This window comes from Miniopterus schreibersii, assembly GCF_964146895.1.
Source record: "Miniopterus schreibersii genome assembly, chromosome: 16".
Taxonomy (NCBI): domain Eukaryota; kingdom Metazoa; phylum Chordata; class Mammalia; order Chiroptera; family Miniopteridae; genus Miniopterus; species Miniopterus schreibersii.
Window position 1 is genome coordinate 9,019,351 of NC_138116.1, and position 16,479 is coordinate 9,035,829.

Here is a 16,479-nt window from a genome sequence, read left to right on the forward strand (position 1 = left end):
GTCTAAGCTGTAGTTTCCTTAAGATATTAAAACATAACTTACGAACTTTTAAGGATCAAGCAAGAAACTCTGTGGAAGTTATTTTGGCACATTATAAATAGATATATTATTTAAATGTGAACACTGGAAATGGAAATAGACAGAGAGAGATGTGATACTTGATATAATCTGGCAACTGCTTTAGCTGTAGGGTGGCCAGGGAGAGGGAGAGATAAGAAAGACGGCTGCTTTCTGGAAAGTGGGAGTGTGTGGTGCACTTCGCAGAGCAGGGCGGACAAAAGGGAGAGCTAGATCATTAGGGGGCCGATTAAGTCGGTTGGAATAAGTGTAACTTGAAGTGCTGGTGAGGTTTCAGAGTGGGCATGTGGTAGTCAGTTGAAATGTGGGCTTGCAGCTCAGGGGAGGAGTGAGGCTAAACACAGATTTAGACTCACCAATGTTTACTGAAAGCTTACTAGATACTAAACCCCAACCCCCAATCTGATGGTATTTGAAGGTGGGACTTTTGGGCGGTAGTTAGGTCATTCGGGTGGAGCTCTTATATTGGGACTTGTGTCCTTTATGAGACTTAAGAGAGGTGATCCTTCTCTTGGCCATGTGAGGATACAGCAAGAAGGTAGCTGTCTGCAGCACTGGGAGAGGGCCCTCACCGGACATTGATTGAATCTGCTGGCACCCTGATCTTGGACTCCCCAGACTGTGGGAGATAAAATGTTAAGCCCCCTCTGTGGTATGGCAGCCCAAGTGAAAACAGGCTTCTCACCAGGTATCTTGCTCTTTAAGATGCTTGCAACCTAGTGGGTTAATTTTATTATAAATTTTAGAGTAGAAGGAATAATAATAGCTGATATTTATTGAGCACTTGCTGTATACCAGGTACTATTCCAAGTGTTTTATGTGTTTCAATCTATTTAATCTTTAAACCTCCACTATGAGGCGTCTGTCTCATAGTATCCTCATTTTTACAGGTGAGATATCTGAGATGAAAAGATATTAAGTAGTTTTTCAGGGTCACAAGTTAAGTTACAGCAAAACCCAGGCATCTGACTCTTAAGTGTTTAACTTTATATAGTGCTTATAGCTTAGCACTTTACTATGCTGTCTTTTGTGAGTGGCTATAGAAAAAGAAGGTAGAGAGAAACTTGGGAGTGGCCAGAGAGAGGTACATCTTTTTGCCTATATGTAGTGTTCTGGCTTCTTTGCAACTATGGACTTGAATTGTATAATAAGGTTTCTTTCTCTTGGTTTTCCGATGAAGAAAGTTATTGTGTGGCTAAATTTAGATATACTAATATCAATTTCTTGAGCAGTTATCAGTAAGGAAGTGGGTCTGTTTGAATGAAGGTGTCCAGTGGAGAGGAGGGGGTGGCTCAGTCTCCAGTAGCGCTAGCCAGGATAGTGTTCAGTCTGCAAACAGCATAGGAGGTCCTTAAATCATAGTGAATTTACCACCCTTATGAATGGAGGAAAGTACTTTTATTTGTTTTCATCATCAAGTTGGAAATATTGATTTAAGATACAAAGCTGAAATACTTCCATAGTTTCTTGCAGTAATAGCTTCAACACTGTGCCTGCTATGTGCCAGGTACCTAGACTGCATACTTTACAGTTATTTCAAGCTTACATTTTATCTCCCACAGTCTGGGGAATCCAAGCTTACCTCTGATCAGTATAAGGTTAAAATGTACAGTTGTGGCTAGAAATAATATCTGCATTTATTTATTATATCAAAGTGGATCATTGCTTTTGTGTTGAAAAAGTTAATAAACTTGCACTTAACTTTTAAAAAGCTTATTTGTACACCCTAACCTTGTTTCAGTTTTATTCAGTTAAAAAACTACACTTGTTGGGAAACTTTTTGACTAAAATCTTCATATGTTTGATATGAGTGAGCTAGAAAGGCCATTTTTAATTGGTTATCTTGAGAACTAGTTTTTCCTTTGGTGAAATATTTAAATACTGATATTGTTTGTTGTTTTAGTAAGAATATTTACCTCATTGTGGTAGAACCTGTATCATCTAATGCATCATCTTATACACTAATTAAATTAATTACCTGCCACGTACTAAGTACATTAAGTTTAACTGAGAGGCCCAGTTTGTTTTGCAACATGCATGAAATGAATTGCCTAAAATTCCTTGATTAAATGGCACTGTAGCAAGATACTTAGTTAAAAGCAGGTCTAATATGATTGTAGAGGTAAACTATTATATGTATTGAAAGAGGAAAATTGCTTCTTATCTGTTGAAGGCTCTTCTGCACCCTAGGTTCCTATTAGCCATGTTGTGAACCTGTATCACCAATAATTGCTTTAACCAGCATTTAAGTTCCTTTGAAAAGGAAGAGCTGACCTGAGAGACTATGTTTCATTCTGTATATGATGGTTAAGAGTTTGGGTTCTGTAATTAGATTAATTTGACTTGGAATCTAAACTCTAGAATTTACAGGGTAATCTTTGGCAAGTCTTTTATGCCTGGACTTCAGTTTCTTTATTTCTAAAATGTAGGTAATACAAAAATTAATAAATAAAATGTAAGTAATACTTTTGACTTCACAGAGTGGTTGGTGTACACTTGCACATAGTAAATATTCAATAAATGTTATCCAATCTTTTTATATTTCTTACTAAAATTACATTGTATTAAACGTACTATTTGTAAATGGACTTTTACTCTTTAAAAAAAATATATATATATCTTTATTGACTTCAGAGAGAGGAAGGGAGAGGGAGAGAGATAGAAACATCAATGATGAGAGAGTCATCGCTCGGCTGCCTCCTGCATGCTCCCTTCCCACTGGGGATCAAGCCTGCAACCTGGGCATGTGCCCTGACTGGGAATCGAACCGTGATCTCCTGGATCATCGGTTGATGCTCAACCGCTGAGCCACGCTAGCAGGGCTGGACTTTTACTCTTAATATCATATTAAGAAAATATTTTTTTGTCAGTAAACATACTTGCATAATTTTAATGGCTGTGTAATATTTCAACATGCTCTTTGTCATCCTTAACCATTTGATTATTGTGCACATAGGGTTGTATCTGATATTTTTGCTCATTGCAACATCTTATAATAAATCTCTTGAATGTGAATCTTTGTGTAACGCTCCTGTTTCAAGTAACAATAACAAACACATACATATAAAAATTATGTTGTGTACATATTTTCTGTAGAATTTGTTTCATTTTCATTTCACATTTAAGAGTTGAGGTAGAGGTCGTTTCTTGGAGCAGAAAGATGTAAATTGCCGTCATGTGCCAGGATCAGGAAGGATGCATATTAGTAGACATTTTTAAAACACTAGGCCATCTTGTTGGAATTTGTATAGGAATGTTATCCTGAACTTCAGTTTTATTTTACAATGATAATATAAGTTCAAAGAGAGCCCAGAGAAATCTACTCTGTTCAAAAATAGTCTGTACAACTTTTGAGTTGCAGGAACAGTATTATAAAATCTGTTTTTGTGGGGCGAAGGAAGACGGGATGTCTGAGTGTTTTTTTCCCTTTCTTTCAAGCAGTCTCATTCCAATCAGCAGTGTAATTGGAATGCAGCTCCAATCTGGAGGAGGAAGGGGAATTTTTGGCAAGAAGACACTGAGCAGTTGGGAGTTTTATTCAGATGAAGCATAGACAGCCATTCATTATGAGTACAGCTCAGTAAGAACAGCAATAGCATTCTATTTCTACAGCTGGGATTTATACTCTGATATTATTACATAGTGTTTTGCATGTAGTAACTCCTTTCCATCCAGAAAAGAATTATTGACTTAAGTGAAATGGTAATATTTATTACATCTGCACTTCTGCAAATGGTTTCCTCCAGTTACTGCCTCAAATAAAAGTTACTAAAAGGGGATTTTTGCAAAATTTGAAAACATTTCTTGAGAAAACAACAATATTTGAGTTATATTTGACATGTAGGCTCTGAGGGCAAAGGACTATGTCTTATTTATTTTTGTATCTGCAGAACCTATCATAGCACTTGGCACAAACTGGGTGCTCAGGAAATGGTGAATGAAAGCATGAATGATGTAGAAAGTGCTTCCTTCTCATTAAGCATCTTGAGATGGTCATATCTGCATCTGTGTGAAATAGGAGTTACCAGTATACAAACAAGGCCTACCGTAGCTTATTTTTATGATCTGTACCTATTTCAAACCATCTATCTGCAGAAGGGGTGAATAGAATAGCTAGAACAGGCTAGGTTTTGGGAATGTAAACTTAAGAATGAAAAATGCTTTGAAGGAATTTGAGAAAGGTACATGATCAAAGCAGTCTAGTAAGGTTAATCTAGTGCAAATCTACAGGCCATGTGAGACATGGTTTCTAATGGATTCTGGAGTAATGGCGTTGTGCTGGTGTAATGCCACATTTTGTAGTTAGCATTAATCAAATTGACACATGATTGCTAAATAAATATCTAGATTCCAGTTTAATGTTTTGTTTTAGTACAAAAATTAGTGAAAATTTATTGAATTATATACTTAGGATTTTTGCACCTTTCTGTATATGTTACTTTGGTAGAAAGCTTACTAAACATTAAAGTTATTGAAATATTGATAACTGTCTAGGAGAAATTCTACACTCCCTAGCCTTTGTTCTGGCCCCATCCACCTTACAAGTTTTCTCTCCTGCCAGTCCCTTCCAGTAGCTTAGTCCAGTGTTTCTCAAAATTATTTTTTCCTCTCCCCTGTAATAATCATTTAGAAAACTAAAATGAAAGTTCATCCACACTGCTACCCCTCCTTAGCTCCATGATTTCCAGTCTTGGTTCAACTTCCTATAGTTTCTATTACAAAAAATGGTAAATTTACAAATACAAATATATACAATTATAAATATAAAATTATGTTACAAATATGAAATTATATTATAATATGTAATTATAATACATACATTCCCCAGGAGATTCTGATATATACCTCCTTGGTTGAGAATTTGTTATGGTGACAGATAGTTTGTCCTATTGAAATTCTTTAACTCACTGAGCATTTCCTGAGTGCTTATAATTGGTACTGAGGATAGAAAGAGCAATGGACTGTGTGGTGTTCTAGTACCCAGAGTACATTCTCAAGAAAAAGAATAGTGTAGTAAAGCCTCCAAGGTGTGAAAATAATTTATTTGTGCAAATAAATTACCACATCTCATATTATGTTTGAGAATCTGCCTTTTAAAATTTATAAATGAGAGTTTTTTTCTTTCAGGTACAAAATAATTTAAGCAAAAACTGGCTGGAGCTCTTGATCTCTAGTGTTAAGGTTAGCAATCTGACCAATCCTGGTATTTCTTTATGTTTTAAGTTAACCTGTAAGTGAACTTCTTGTAGGACCCTGATATTATCTTTCCTAGTCTCTGGGTTACTAAAATTCAGTTTCTCTTCATAAACTTTAAAACTGATTTTAAAGTTCTTTGTTCTTTTGATTTTTCAATTGCCCTTTGAAAGTTACTCATATATTAGCAACATCTTATTTGTGATTTTTGAAAGAAAATTTGTCAAATGTGACCTGAGTATGTTTTAAATAAAGGGAAACAATAAAAATAAGATTCCATAAGTCAAAATCATGATTACTTGAGAATTGGTAATTTATCCATCATATAGAATAAAAGTCCCCCTTTCAATAAAATTATTTTAGACTATTTTGAAGAGTGTTTCATTCATTCAACAAATATTTATTGAGTGCCCATCAAATGCCTGACTCAATGTGTGCTTGGTGCTGGAGATATAAAGAAATGGGGCAGATGTGATTTTTGCTGTATGGGGTTTCCCACCTCCGTAGTTATAAGCAACATTCTAAACTTACACAATTATTATAAAGTGTGATGAAGTGATGAATGCCTGTGATGAGAATGGTCTCCTGTGAAAATAGAAGTGGGTGGAGAGTTGAGAGAAACATGTTCTCAAAGGCTTCCTTCCCTTTTAAGGCCTAAAAGATGAGAAGGTGAAGCCTGAGAAAAATGTTTCAGGCCCCTGAAGGTTGTGGGTAAAAGATGGCATACTTTAAGAAAGTGAAAGTATGACTGGATCTTGAACTTGGGGGCTTGGAGGGGAGAGATGGTGATGAAAAATGAGGTCAGAGGTATGGGTAAGCATGAGCCAGGGCCAGAAGGGCGTTGTAAACCAATGTGAAGTTTGGGCCTGAAGACTTTGGGAGTGTTTTAAGGATAGAGGTCAGTAGAGGAGACAGGGACATGTTCCCTGAGAAAGTGGTAGGTTGGGTATGAGATACCGAGCACAGGTGGAAGGATAGTTTTAAGGAATGCTTTCAGGACCTTTGGAATGTTACTAGAAGGAGGGTAAATGGATGGAAGGATTAATCATATTTTTAGAAAGATCACTTTGGGTCCAGTGTGGAGAACTGATTGGAGGAGATTGAGGCTTGAGGCAGGGGACTGATTGGGAGGCTGTTGTAATGATCTAGACAGTAGTTGATGGTGCCTGGGCTAGGGTGGTGGCACTGATAATAGAAATAGCCAGATGAAGGATATTGATTAGAACTGGTAATTGCCGGGAAGTGGGGAGAGGGAGGAGTAGTGGAGGCTACTATGGAGGTTTCTGTCTGAGGCAGTGGAGTGGCAAGAAGGGCTATTTATTGAAAGAAAGTAGATTGGAGGAATTTGGGGGAGAGAGAAGATGGGGATTTTATTTTGGGAGGTTATATTTAGTTTGCTTGTGTGGACCTGGAATTCAGGTGAGAGCAAAGGGTTGGGTTTTTAGATTTAGGTGTCATCAAAATGGTAGAGACCAGAGAGAGTGTATGGAAAAATGGCTCTCCAGATGTATATTTTGAGAGGGAAGATCCTTGTCAATCTATTAAACTGAACTTTCTCCCAGAAAAAATGTGAGTTCTTACACATACATATAACAGTTTACAAATAATTCTATGGTTTACAAAGATGGACATCTGGGTTCCTCAGGTTATAGAGTAAAAGAAGAGGGCCTAGGCAAAACCATGAAGAACCTCAACTTTCATGGGTGGAGCATAGGAGAAAAGATCTGGCAAGAAAGACAGAATGAGTTTCATGCCTGGTGTAAAACCAGGTGGATGTGGGGTTAAACAGAAACCAAAAGAAGAGAGAGGTTCCAGAAGAGGGTGTAGTCAGTAGAGGCAAATGCCCCTCAGGGGTCAGATGTGATAAAGAATGAAGTGTCCATTGGATGGATTTAGTTATTAGGTTCCCAGGGCTTTGGAGAAGCAGTGTAGGGACAGTGGTGAGAGAGGAAGCCATATACAATGGGAGGCAAAGAAGGGGAGTCACCAAGTAGACAGTTCTTTCAAGTAGTTTCCTTATGGAGGAGGAGAGGTTGGATGGTGGCTGGAGGTAGGAGGCATGGGTGAGGCTTGAGTACGTTTAAGTGCAGATGAGGCTGTTCAGTAGAGGAGAGGGAGACAGGCCCCTGTGAAAGCGGTGCATTGGGCATGAGACCCACAGCACAGGCCGACGGGTAGCGGCAGGCAGAGAGCAGAGTGGGCATGGTAAGTGGGAGGGCGGAAAAAGAATGAGTGCCAAACTGTAAACTTGCATGTTTAGCGACAAGATGCTGGGAGAATTTGCATATGTTTTCTGTTTCGCCGAAGTAGGATGTGAAATCCTCTCATTTTTTGAACTAGGACCACTTCTAATACTGAAGACTAATTCATGTGTGTGTGTATATGTATTGTGTGTATATGGATCCTGAGTACTCTTCTTCAGTTTATATGATGATGATGGAAGTTTAGGCCGGAGTGCTTCTAAATCAGGTCGGTGACTTGGCACTCTTAGTTATGGCCTTCGTTTTCATGATTGAGGTTTTATGACTTGAAAAGCAAAACTATTTCTAAGAGATTTTGAATAATAAATCAGTATCTTGTGCCTACTTGATAATATTATTCATTTACTAATGACATCTGTCTTCAAAATGACTTTTGAGCTTTAAAAGTGATTAGTTATATTTAGACATATTCCCAAAGTTTATAATGTTAAATGAATTTTTACACACCAAACTTCCAGTAATTGTAACTAATTGAACAGAACATTTAAATTGTGAGTAGAAGTGGGTAGAATTAATCAAACATTACTTTTATAGATATTTTATAAATTAAACTATAAATACATGGAAATTGATGTTCTTCCTGCACTTGTATTGAGCTTGAATTAAAGAAATGAAGTTTATGGCTCTGTATAAGCAGTAATATTTTAATTGAAATATAATTCACACCCTATAAAATTCACCCCTTTACAGTGCAATTCAATGTTTTTTAAAAAAATTGATTTTTAGAGAGAGAGAGAGAAATATTGATCAGTTGCATCCTGTATATGCCCCAACTGGGGATCCAACCCACGACCTAGGTATGTGCCCTGACTGGGAATTGAACCTGAAACCTTTTGGTATATGGGACGATGCTCCAAATGTCTGAGCTGCCAGGCCAGGGCTGCAATTCAGTGGTTTTAATACATTCACAAGGTTGTGCATCCATCACCACATAAGTACAATTTAATGCAAGGTAATCCAGAGAATGTAGATTTGGGATATTTAGTTCAGGGTATTAACTTTTAATTTTTGGAAGATATAGATCTGTCTTGTCGTTGAGCTGATTTAGAAGGTAATTAATTTATCTCTCCTGTAAAGTTTCTGTGGCATTTAGATGCAGAGTAAATAATAGAACGCTGTTTAAAAAAATCTGTATCAAGAAAGCTTTATCTTATTTATGATTCTCTTCAGTATAAAATTGTTTTATCCCTAAAACATACATAAACCTGAATTTACATATTTCCTTCTTAGAACTATTTTCTTCTTGCCCCCAAGCTACCCTGAGTACAGATCTTGTTGGAAGATAGGGATTGGGTCCTTATTAGAATAGCAGATTTATAAACTTACTTGTCCTCAGCTGTTACTGGTGATCGTTGCTAAGGTTGCAGCCACTAGTTCAGCTGTCTTTTGCTAGACTTTAATGGACATTTGTGATCATATTTCATAGCTTGCTGTAGTCAGTGTTTATTCAGTGGTGTTTTCAGTGTTTAAAAATGCAGTCTTACCATTTTATTTTAATTTTTCCCATGTATTTTTTGTTTCCTTTACAGTACTCTGTGCAAAAAACTTGGTGAAAAAGGATTTTTTCCGTAAGTAAATAACTTTAAATCTTGTATGTTGTGTGTGAATTTTTTGGACAGCATTTTCAGAATTGTCTGGTTTAGGGGTTTCTCTATTCAGAAATATACTCAGTGTTGTTTTATGAATGCTTTGGTTCAGAGCCTTTTGCATTGCTTTTTTTAAAAGAGGATTTTGTGCTTTTAAGCCTTAACCCCCTTCCCTTTGCCCACCCCTCCCACATATTTGTGTGAAGTGTGTATGTGTGCGTGCGCGCTGGTGTGTATATGCAGATGTGTGTAATGTATATTGAAAGTGTCATGCTACTAGATTTCTAGAAAATGTTTGAGATTATTTTGTAAACACTTTTTTCCTAACGCTTTACAGGACATTGTACCCATGCATTCAGGATTCCTTGGAAAGCAGAGAGGTCATTCAGCTTGTTTGGAATTTCCAGACTGTAGGAAAGAAAAGTCTGCCACATTTGATTGTGGATGCTCTTTAGTCTCACACTCCGTTGGACATTTGGTTCCCATGTTTGCAGTCTCTTTGCCAATCTGTTATGAAACTTTTTTTGTGGCTTTATTTAGGATTAAGTTTTGTGGAGGAGGAATGTTAATAGCTTTAATTTATTGAGTAAAAAATGATAAAATTTTTAGTAAAAAAGCTTTTTTAAAAAAAATATGTCTTTATTGATTTCAGAGAGAGGAAAAGAGAGAGAGAAACATCAGTGATGAGAGAGTCATTGATTGGCTGTAGCCCGCAACCCAGGCATGTGCCCTGACTGGGAATCGAACCTCGATCTCCTGGATCCTAAGTCAATGCTCAGCCACTGAGCCATGCCTGGCTGGGCAGAAAAAAACCTCTTAAGCCAACAAAATTTTATATGTAAAGTATTTGAAGTTAGACATAAAGATTAGCTTTTTAAATTCAGGTCCTACTAGTGAGCAAAAACTACCTGCAAGTGCTAATTTAATATGACATTAGATAATGCTCAAGGGTTTGGTTAAAATAAATAATAGGCTCTTGATAGATTTTAAAATCATACTTAATTCATTCCACTTGAAATTTTATTACTTCCAAGTCTTCCTAGAGTAGAACCTGAATTAAAGTTTATAAAATAACATCTTATAAAACTATATAATTAAAAAGTTTTATGGTATCTGTGCTTTAGGACATAGTTAAGAAGAAAGATATAACCAGCTGATGTACCATGTACCCTCTACCCCAATTTTTGTACCCAGTGGTCTTTCGCTGGGCTGCCACCAATTAATACTGTTTTCACAGGCTGATGCTAAAGTACCCACCTCACCCCTGTCCCTAATAACCTAATAACCACTGTGTACCCTTCTTAAGACTGATCTGAGGTAGGATTTATCCTAGTAGGACGGCAAAGTGGCAAATAGGATCAGATAGGCAGGTGACAGGAGCAAAGGATGGGAAGTGAGGACTGCACACTCTTACAACTGCTTCTGTACCGTCCAAGCCATCTGCTCTGGTTTTAAAGATAAAACCTTCAGTTTTGTCTCCTGGCCTTCCTCCCCAAATTCTTTTCCTTCCTCCGGGTCCCAAGACACAGCTTCTTCAGTAAAATACCCAAATAGCTGTGTCTCAGTTTTCCTAGGAAATCTAGACAGATCTTTCTTTAGTCCTTTGGAAACCTCCGAGAGGTGATGGTTATCACTCAGATGATCTTTATCTGTCCTTAGGTTGTATGTGAAAAAGAAAAGAAAAGAAAAAGAAGGAAACTCTCCCATTTTATTGGTGTAAGCAGTAAAAATTGATAAAAATTCTTAAGAGCTGCGAGCTTGCTTTAGGGATAAAAAAGTTAAGGGAAACTGTGTGATTATCTTTAAAACCCAGAGTGGAAGAAACACTCGATGGCCCTGGAATGGGAAACAGGAAAGCCCGTCCCAAGGTCTTCAGAAGGGACTTGGCCGGGAGCGGCCCTCTCAGGTCACACTGGTGAAGGTTCTCCTGCTGTGGTGGATTTACCTTTATTTTTCCTCTCTTCATAAGTTGAGAGTTGCTCACATTAATTTCAGACAAAGAAATAATAGTTCCTAAATCTCTTAAGTTTGAGTGAGAATTTGTGTTTATTGATAAGATGTAATTATCATTGATACTGAAATATACTTAAGTTTTTGCTTGTTACTCAGTTTAAATCATGTTGAATGAGAAAAGTAAATTTTAATATGGAGCAGGACTATAAGCTGATGAAATATATATATATATATATTTCTGTTTTAACTATTCATTTTATAGGAATAAAATGTACTGCCATGCGTGGTCTTTTGTAGAGTAATTTGTAATTTGAGATAATACTATTTATTTTAGGGTATCTACCCTTGTTGAAAACGTTTTCCTCAGTCATTTCTTTTAGAACTGTTTATAAGCTTATTGGCTTTTTAAAATAGGTACTTCCTTCTTCCTCCCAAATTTTTGCAGCAAAATTTTCAAACATATAGGAACATTTAAAGAATTTTACAATGAATATACATCTAGATTTGACCATTAACTTTATCCATTTATCCATTATGATGTTTTTAAAAGAATATTGTCATTAGTATCAAATTATTTTTTTTCTTTCATGCAACATTAAAATAAAGGATTTGTGTGTAACATACTCTCTTAGGATGTTGTATAGGGGCCATATTGAAGTTGCTCAGAACCAAGATTGGTTAGCTGAATGTTTATTTTCCTCCCCCAATCAAAAACAAAGCTTTCTTTTCCCTAGTAAGTAACTTACTTTTAAGTTGAAATTTTTATTTCATTATTATTTTCAGCTCATTAAGTGCATTTGTGTAGTAAGAAAATTCTTGAGCTTTAGCTATTTTATATGATTCAGTAATGATGGGGAGAATTGAGAAATTTTTAAAAACACAGAAAATCCTTTATCCACTTTATATTTACCACTAGAGGTCTCACTAACTTCAGCATACTTGATAGTTTTTGCCCACATTAGAGTAACTTGGCTCTCAAGTTAAATTTTTGAAGAATAATATAATCAGGTAAGTTGAAACTTAGGTATTTTTTGGTTAGGGTAGAGAGCTGTATTTTGTGTTAACAGAAGAGAGACATAGGAAGGTGGTACTCATATTTTTTTTAACTTTATTTTTATTTTTGACACTATTATAGATGTCCCCACTCCTCTCCCCACCTTTGCCCACCTCCACCCAGCTCACCCCCTTCCCTCAGGCCATCACCTCAGTGCCCTCTGTGTCTTTGGGTTATACAGATGCCACACCTAGTGTTTTTGTGTAGAAAAAGTTTTTTTTCTTAATCCTTAATTCTTTAACTAGTTGAACAACATCCATAGAGAAAGCTAGCAATGTGACTTTTTTGTTTTTGCTTACAATCATACATTTATATGTTTATTTGCTTATATTGTAGAATCAAAAGAACAAGGTAGACCTATGTTAGTGAAGGTAGAGGGACAAGTATTCTTCCATTAAACACATTTACAAATTGTTAGGTATTATGGAAATTATATGAATAGCAGTAAACTTCAAGAACAATACAGTAAATTGGTTGATACCCTAATTTACCAAGTTTCTTCTTAAGTACTTAACACTCTTAGATTTGGTCTTATTTTTTTTGAAGTTGCAGATCACAGAATCATAGAATTGGAACTGGCTAGGTGATTTCTGTCTGGCCTTGAATATTGGCATGTTAGTATTTTGACTTTAAAAAGAAATCAGCATAGATGTCAAGGTGCAAAGTTTCTCCAGTTATCAACACTTACAACATTTTGTTATGGCATTTTCAGCTGTCCATAGGAGATCTATACTGTCCCAATATGTCTCACATCTAAATGGTCTTTTTAGTCTTTTTAATGTTTTATTTAGTTCTACATTCTCCTATCAGTTTTTGGTCAAAAGGGCCACTATTTTAAGTGTTGTTTGGGCCGAAAAATGTAGTGTCAGTTTTGACATTAGTTTCTTATAAATTCATATTATATCTTTGAGAGCAGCTTTCTTCACTGTCACTTCCTTTTCCTTTCTGTGTGACTTCCCTCGTTCAGGGTCTGCTCATCCTACTGTTCTTTATGCTGCTGTGTGAAGCTTACAGCAGATTCACAGATGGCCTTTGTACCTCTGGTATTTTCTTCCCTCAGTCCATCCTGAACACCACTAATAGAAAAACATGAAACCATATCTGCAGCCGTGCTCAGGAACCCAAAGTTTGGATTCTCTGCCTTCTAAGCCTCTCTCAGGATCAGTCTTATCTCTCCAACCCATTTATTTTCACACCTTAGCACCAACCCTTTGGTTAGGCTCCTGTAAGCCCTTCAAATACTGTCACACTCTTCTTGGTGCTTTCCTACTTATTCTTTAAAGCCAGATGAGAGCCATCTCCTCAAGAAGAAAGAAAAAAACCCTTGTTTTACTGTTCAGACTCAAACTGTTCTCTTTCCTGAGCTTGTACAAGCTGCTGAATGGCATAGTAAAAGAGAGGTATAATACAGTGTAGTGGTTAAAGCATGAACTCAGGAACCAGACTGTGTGTGCTTGGGCTTAGAATCTAAACTTTAGACCCTGGCTCTGCCACTTACTACTGTGACCTTGGACTAATTACCCTTTGTGATTCAGTTTCCTCGTAAATAAAATAGAGATAATAGTATTATTTACTTCTTAGGGTTATTGTGAGGATTAAGAGATTTTATATATATATATAGCATTCAGAGTATTACAGATCAGTACAGTCAAACACTGATTTATTCTTAGGTTCATGTGTGTATGTGTATGGCATTCTTATTTCCCCAGTTAGATACTAAGCTCTTTTAAGGCAGGGTATTAGATTTTTTTGTTTTAATTTCTCACACTCATGGAAGTTATTTAGTAAAACTTCTTGGCTAACTTAATTTATTGTAGCCCACGTTCCTGTATGAAAAGCTTTAGTAAGCTCTTTCTTTAAATAAGCTACTAAAGGAGACCTTGGAAAAGCTCCAAGAGCCAGGAGTGTTTTAAGCATTCTCCTTTCTGAGGTCAAAGGTAAAGGCCTATAAAAACTTTCACATTTCCCCCCCCCAAATATATCTTTATTGATTTCAGAGAGAGGAAAGGAGGGGGAGAGAGAGAGAAACATCAGTGATGAGAGAGTCATTGATTGGCTGCCTCCTGCATGCCCCCGATTGGGGATCGAGCCCGATCGCCTGAATCCTAGGTTGACGCTCAACTGCTGGGCCACGCCCGGCCGGGCAAAAACTTCCACATTTGAGGTAACCTCTAGACTTCCGTAGTTTAAAGCTGAGAAGGTTTTGAGATAAATGTATTCTGGTATGTAATGTAGAATTAACTTTAATCTTAAATGTTAATTTTTTAAATGGACCACTTTTATAGCTAAATGTTAAACTTTTATAAAGAATGAGGTAATCTTTGTAGCAAATAATCATCTTTATATAATTAATTCTTCTACCTTGCGTGCCAAATATTTTTTAATTAAAAACTCTTCCCCTTTTTTCACAGGACTTCCGGACCCATTTGCTAAGGTTGTAGTTGATGGATCTGGACAATGCCATTCTACAGATACTGTGAAGAATACACTCGATCCAAAGTGGAATCAGCATTATGACCTGTAGGTTTAAATGATTAACTGAAATGAAACATAGCATCAGTGTAATTTGATACAGTCTTTGAAAAGAATCACTGAAAAAGATCAGAGTTTGATCTGTGGTATAATTTGGTCTTGACAGAGGGATACAAAACCTACTGAGAAGGTATTTCGGTTAATTTATAGCTGGTTTTGGAAGATGAGATACCCTTCAGAATGACCCTGTGAAGAACAAAATGTATACACAGTATGGAGCTGTTCCCTCCCCCCACTTCTAGTAATTAAATGAAGGTATTAATTCATTTTTGGCCAATTAAAAGTATAAAACCAGACATTGTAATTGGGGTGTACTTATAGGCATTTTTTTTTGCTTCTTTATGGAGTGTTTCTTTCCTTTAAATTTTACTTTAATCGTAGAAATAGACAGTAATGCCATTAGAGGACTGATAGGAAGATTAAGTGAGATAATACATGTAAAGTGCTTAGACTAGTACCTGGCGTGTAATTCTCAAATGTTAGATGGTTTTAGTAAATACGTTATTTTAGGTCACAAAATTTGTATTAGTTGATTTGACCTTTGGGGATTTTGAAAGCACAGCTATACTAAGCTACTCTCTATGCAGCTTGACCAAGCTTTAGAGTTCTTAATCTGATTGTTTTAAGCCATTTCTTTTTAGCTTCAATCAGATTTAAATTCAGCCAGAGACCCAGCTACAACAGTCAACAAGACATAGTCCTCCAACCTCACAGCCAGGTGGTGTATAAAGACAAGTGAATAGGAGACGATAAACAGTGTGATGACAATATGGGGGAGAATAGGGTGCTGTGGAAATACACAGAACTTCTTCACATGGATTTAGGAGTTGGGGAAAGCTTCCTAAAAAGGTGGCATTTAGGCTCAGAACTTAATTAGGAGTTAACTTGAAAAGGGAAAAGGAGGGCAGGCCCTGAACAAAAGCATTCTGTGTGAGGACCCAGCGGTGAAGGAGCACATGGCTCTGAAAACAGCTTAGAGAGACGGCACCGGTGAGCTCACATACACCAAGGGGTGCGTGGGAAGGACAAGCCCCGAGAGGCAGGCAGAAGCCGGCTCCTGAAGGTCCTTGAAAGCTTATTCGTATCTCTGAACACTCCTGAAAGCAGTGGGAACAGTGAAAGGGTGCTTGGTGGGGAAATGCTTTCATCAGGTATATATCCGAGAATGAACATGTCGGCTATAATATGGAGAAGAGCTTAGAGGGGGCAAGAATGACAAGGGGACTATGTCCACTACTATAGGGGAATCCAGCAAGTAGAAAACGATGACTTTGTTGAAAAAGTGGTACTGCGAATGGAGAGAAGACGATATTCTAAATATTTTTAATATGGCCTTAAAACCTAAAGATTTTTTTTATCCTTGGGGGAAAAAAGAGAAATCCTACTATATGCTGTGTTCTTCTGGCTTTGGCTCGCAGGCTATGGTTTGCTCACCCCTACCTTAGGCTCCTTGCTTTTCTAGCCTTGCTGCTATAGTCTTTCTCAACATCGCAACTGGAGTGATCCTGTTAGAACATATCTCAAAGCTTGTTACTCTCTGTTCCAGATCCCCTTTCTGTCTTGCTTGGAGTAAGAGCCATAGTTCATACCATGGCTGACATGGCCCTTTATGATTTGTCCCCTGTATTGGTTAGAGCAGGCTAACTGATATAATAGGCAACACCACATTTTCATTGCTTAATACAATAGAAGTGTATTTTGTTTGTAAAGTCCATTTGGCAGGGAGGTGAGTCACTGTCAGTCACTCAGGGATACAGACTGGCAGAGGCTTCCCTATTTGCAATGTATAGTCTCAAGATCTCCATGGGTCTTGACATCTAGC

At 37.1% G+C, this 16,479-nt stretch overlaps 1 protein-coding gene across 2 annotated transcripts in view; it reads left to right on the forward strand.

Annotated features, from left to right (window-relative positions):
* SMURF2 (SMAD specific E3 ubiquitin protein ligase 2) overlaps window positions 1-16,479 on the forward strand; it is a 75,393-nt gene that overhangs the window by 27,873 nt on the left and 31,041 nt on the right. Inside the window, exons 2-3 of one of the 2 annotated variants that reach the window (XM_081116179.1) lie at window positions 9,062-9,100; window positions 14,537-14,645. In XM_081116179.1, coding sequence (XP_080972305.1) covers window positions 9,062-9,100; window positions 14,537-14,645 — 148 coding nt within the window. Of the gene's footprint in view, window positions 1-9,061; window positions 9,101-14,536; window positions 14,646-16,479 lie in introns of those variants that run through there. The other variant, XM_081116180.1, reaches the window with a different exon arrangement.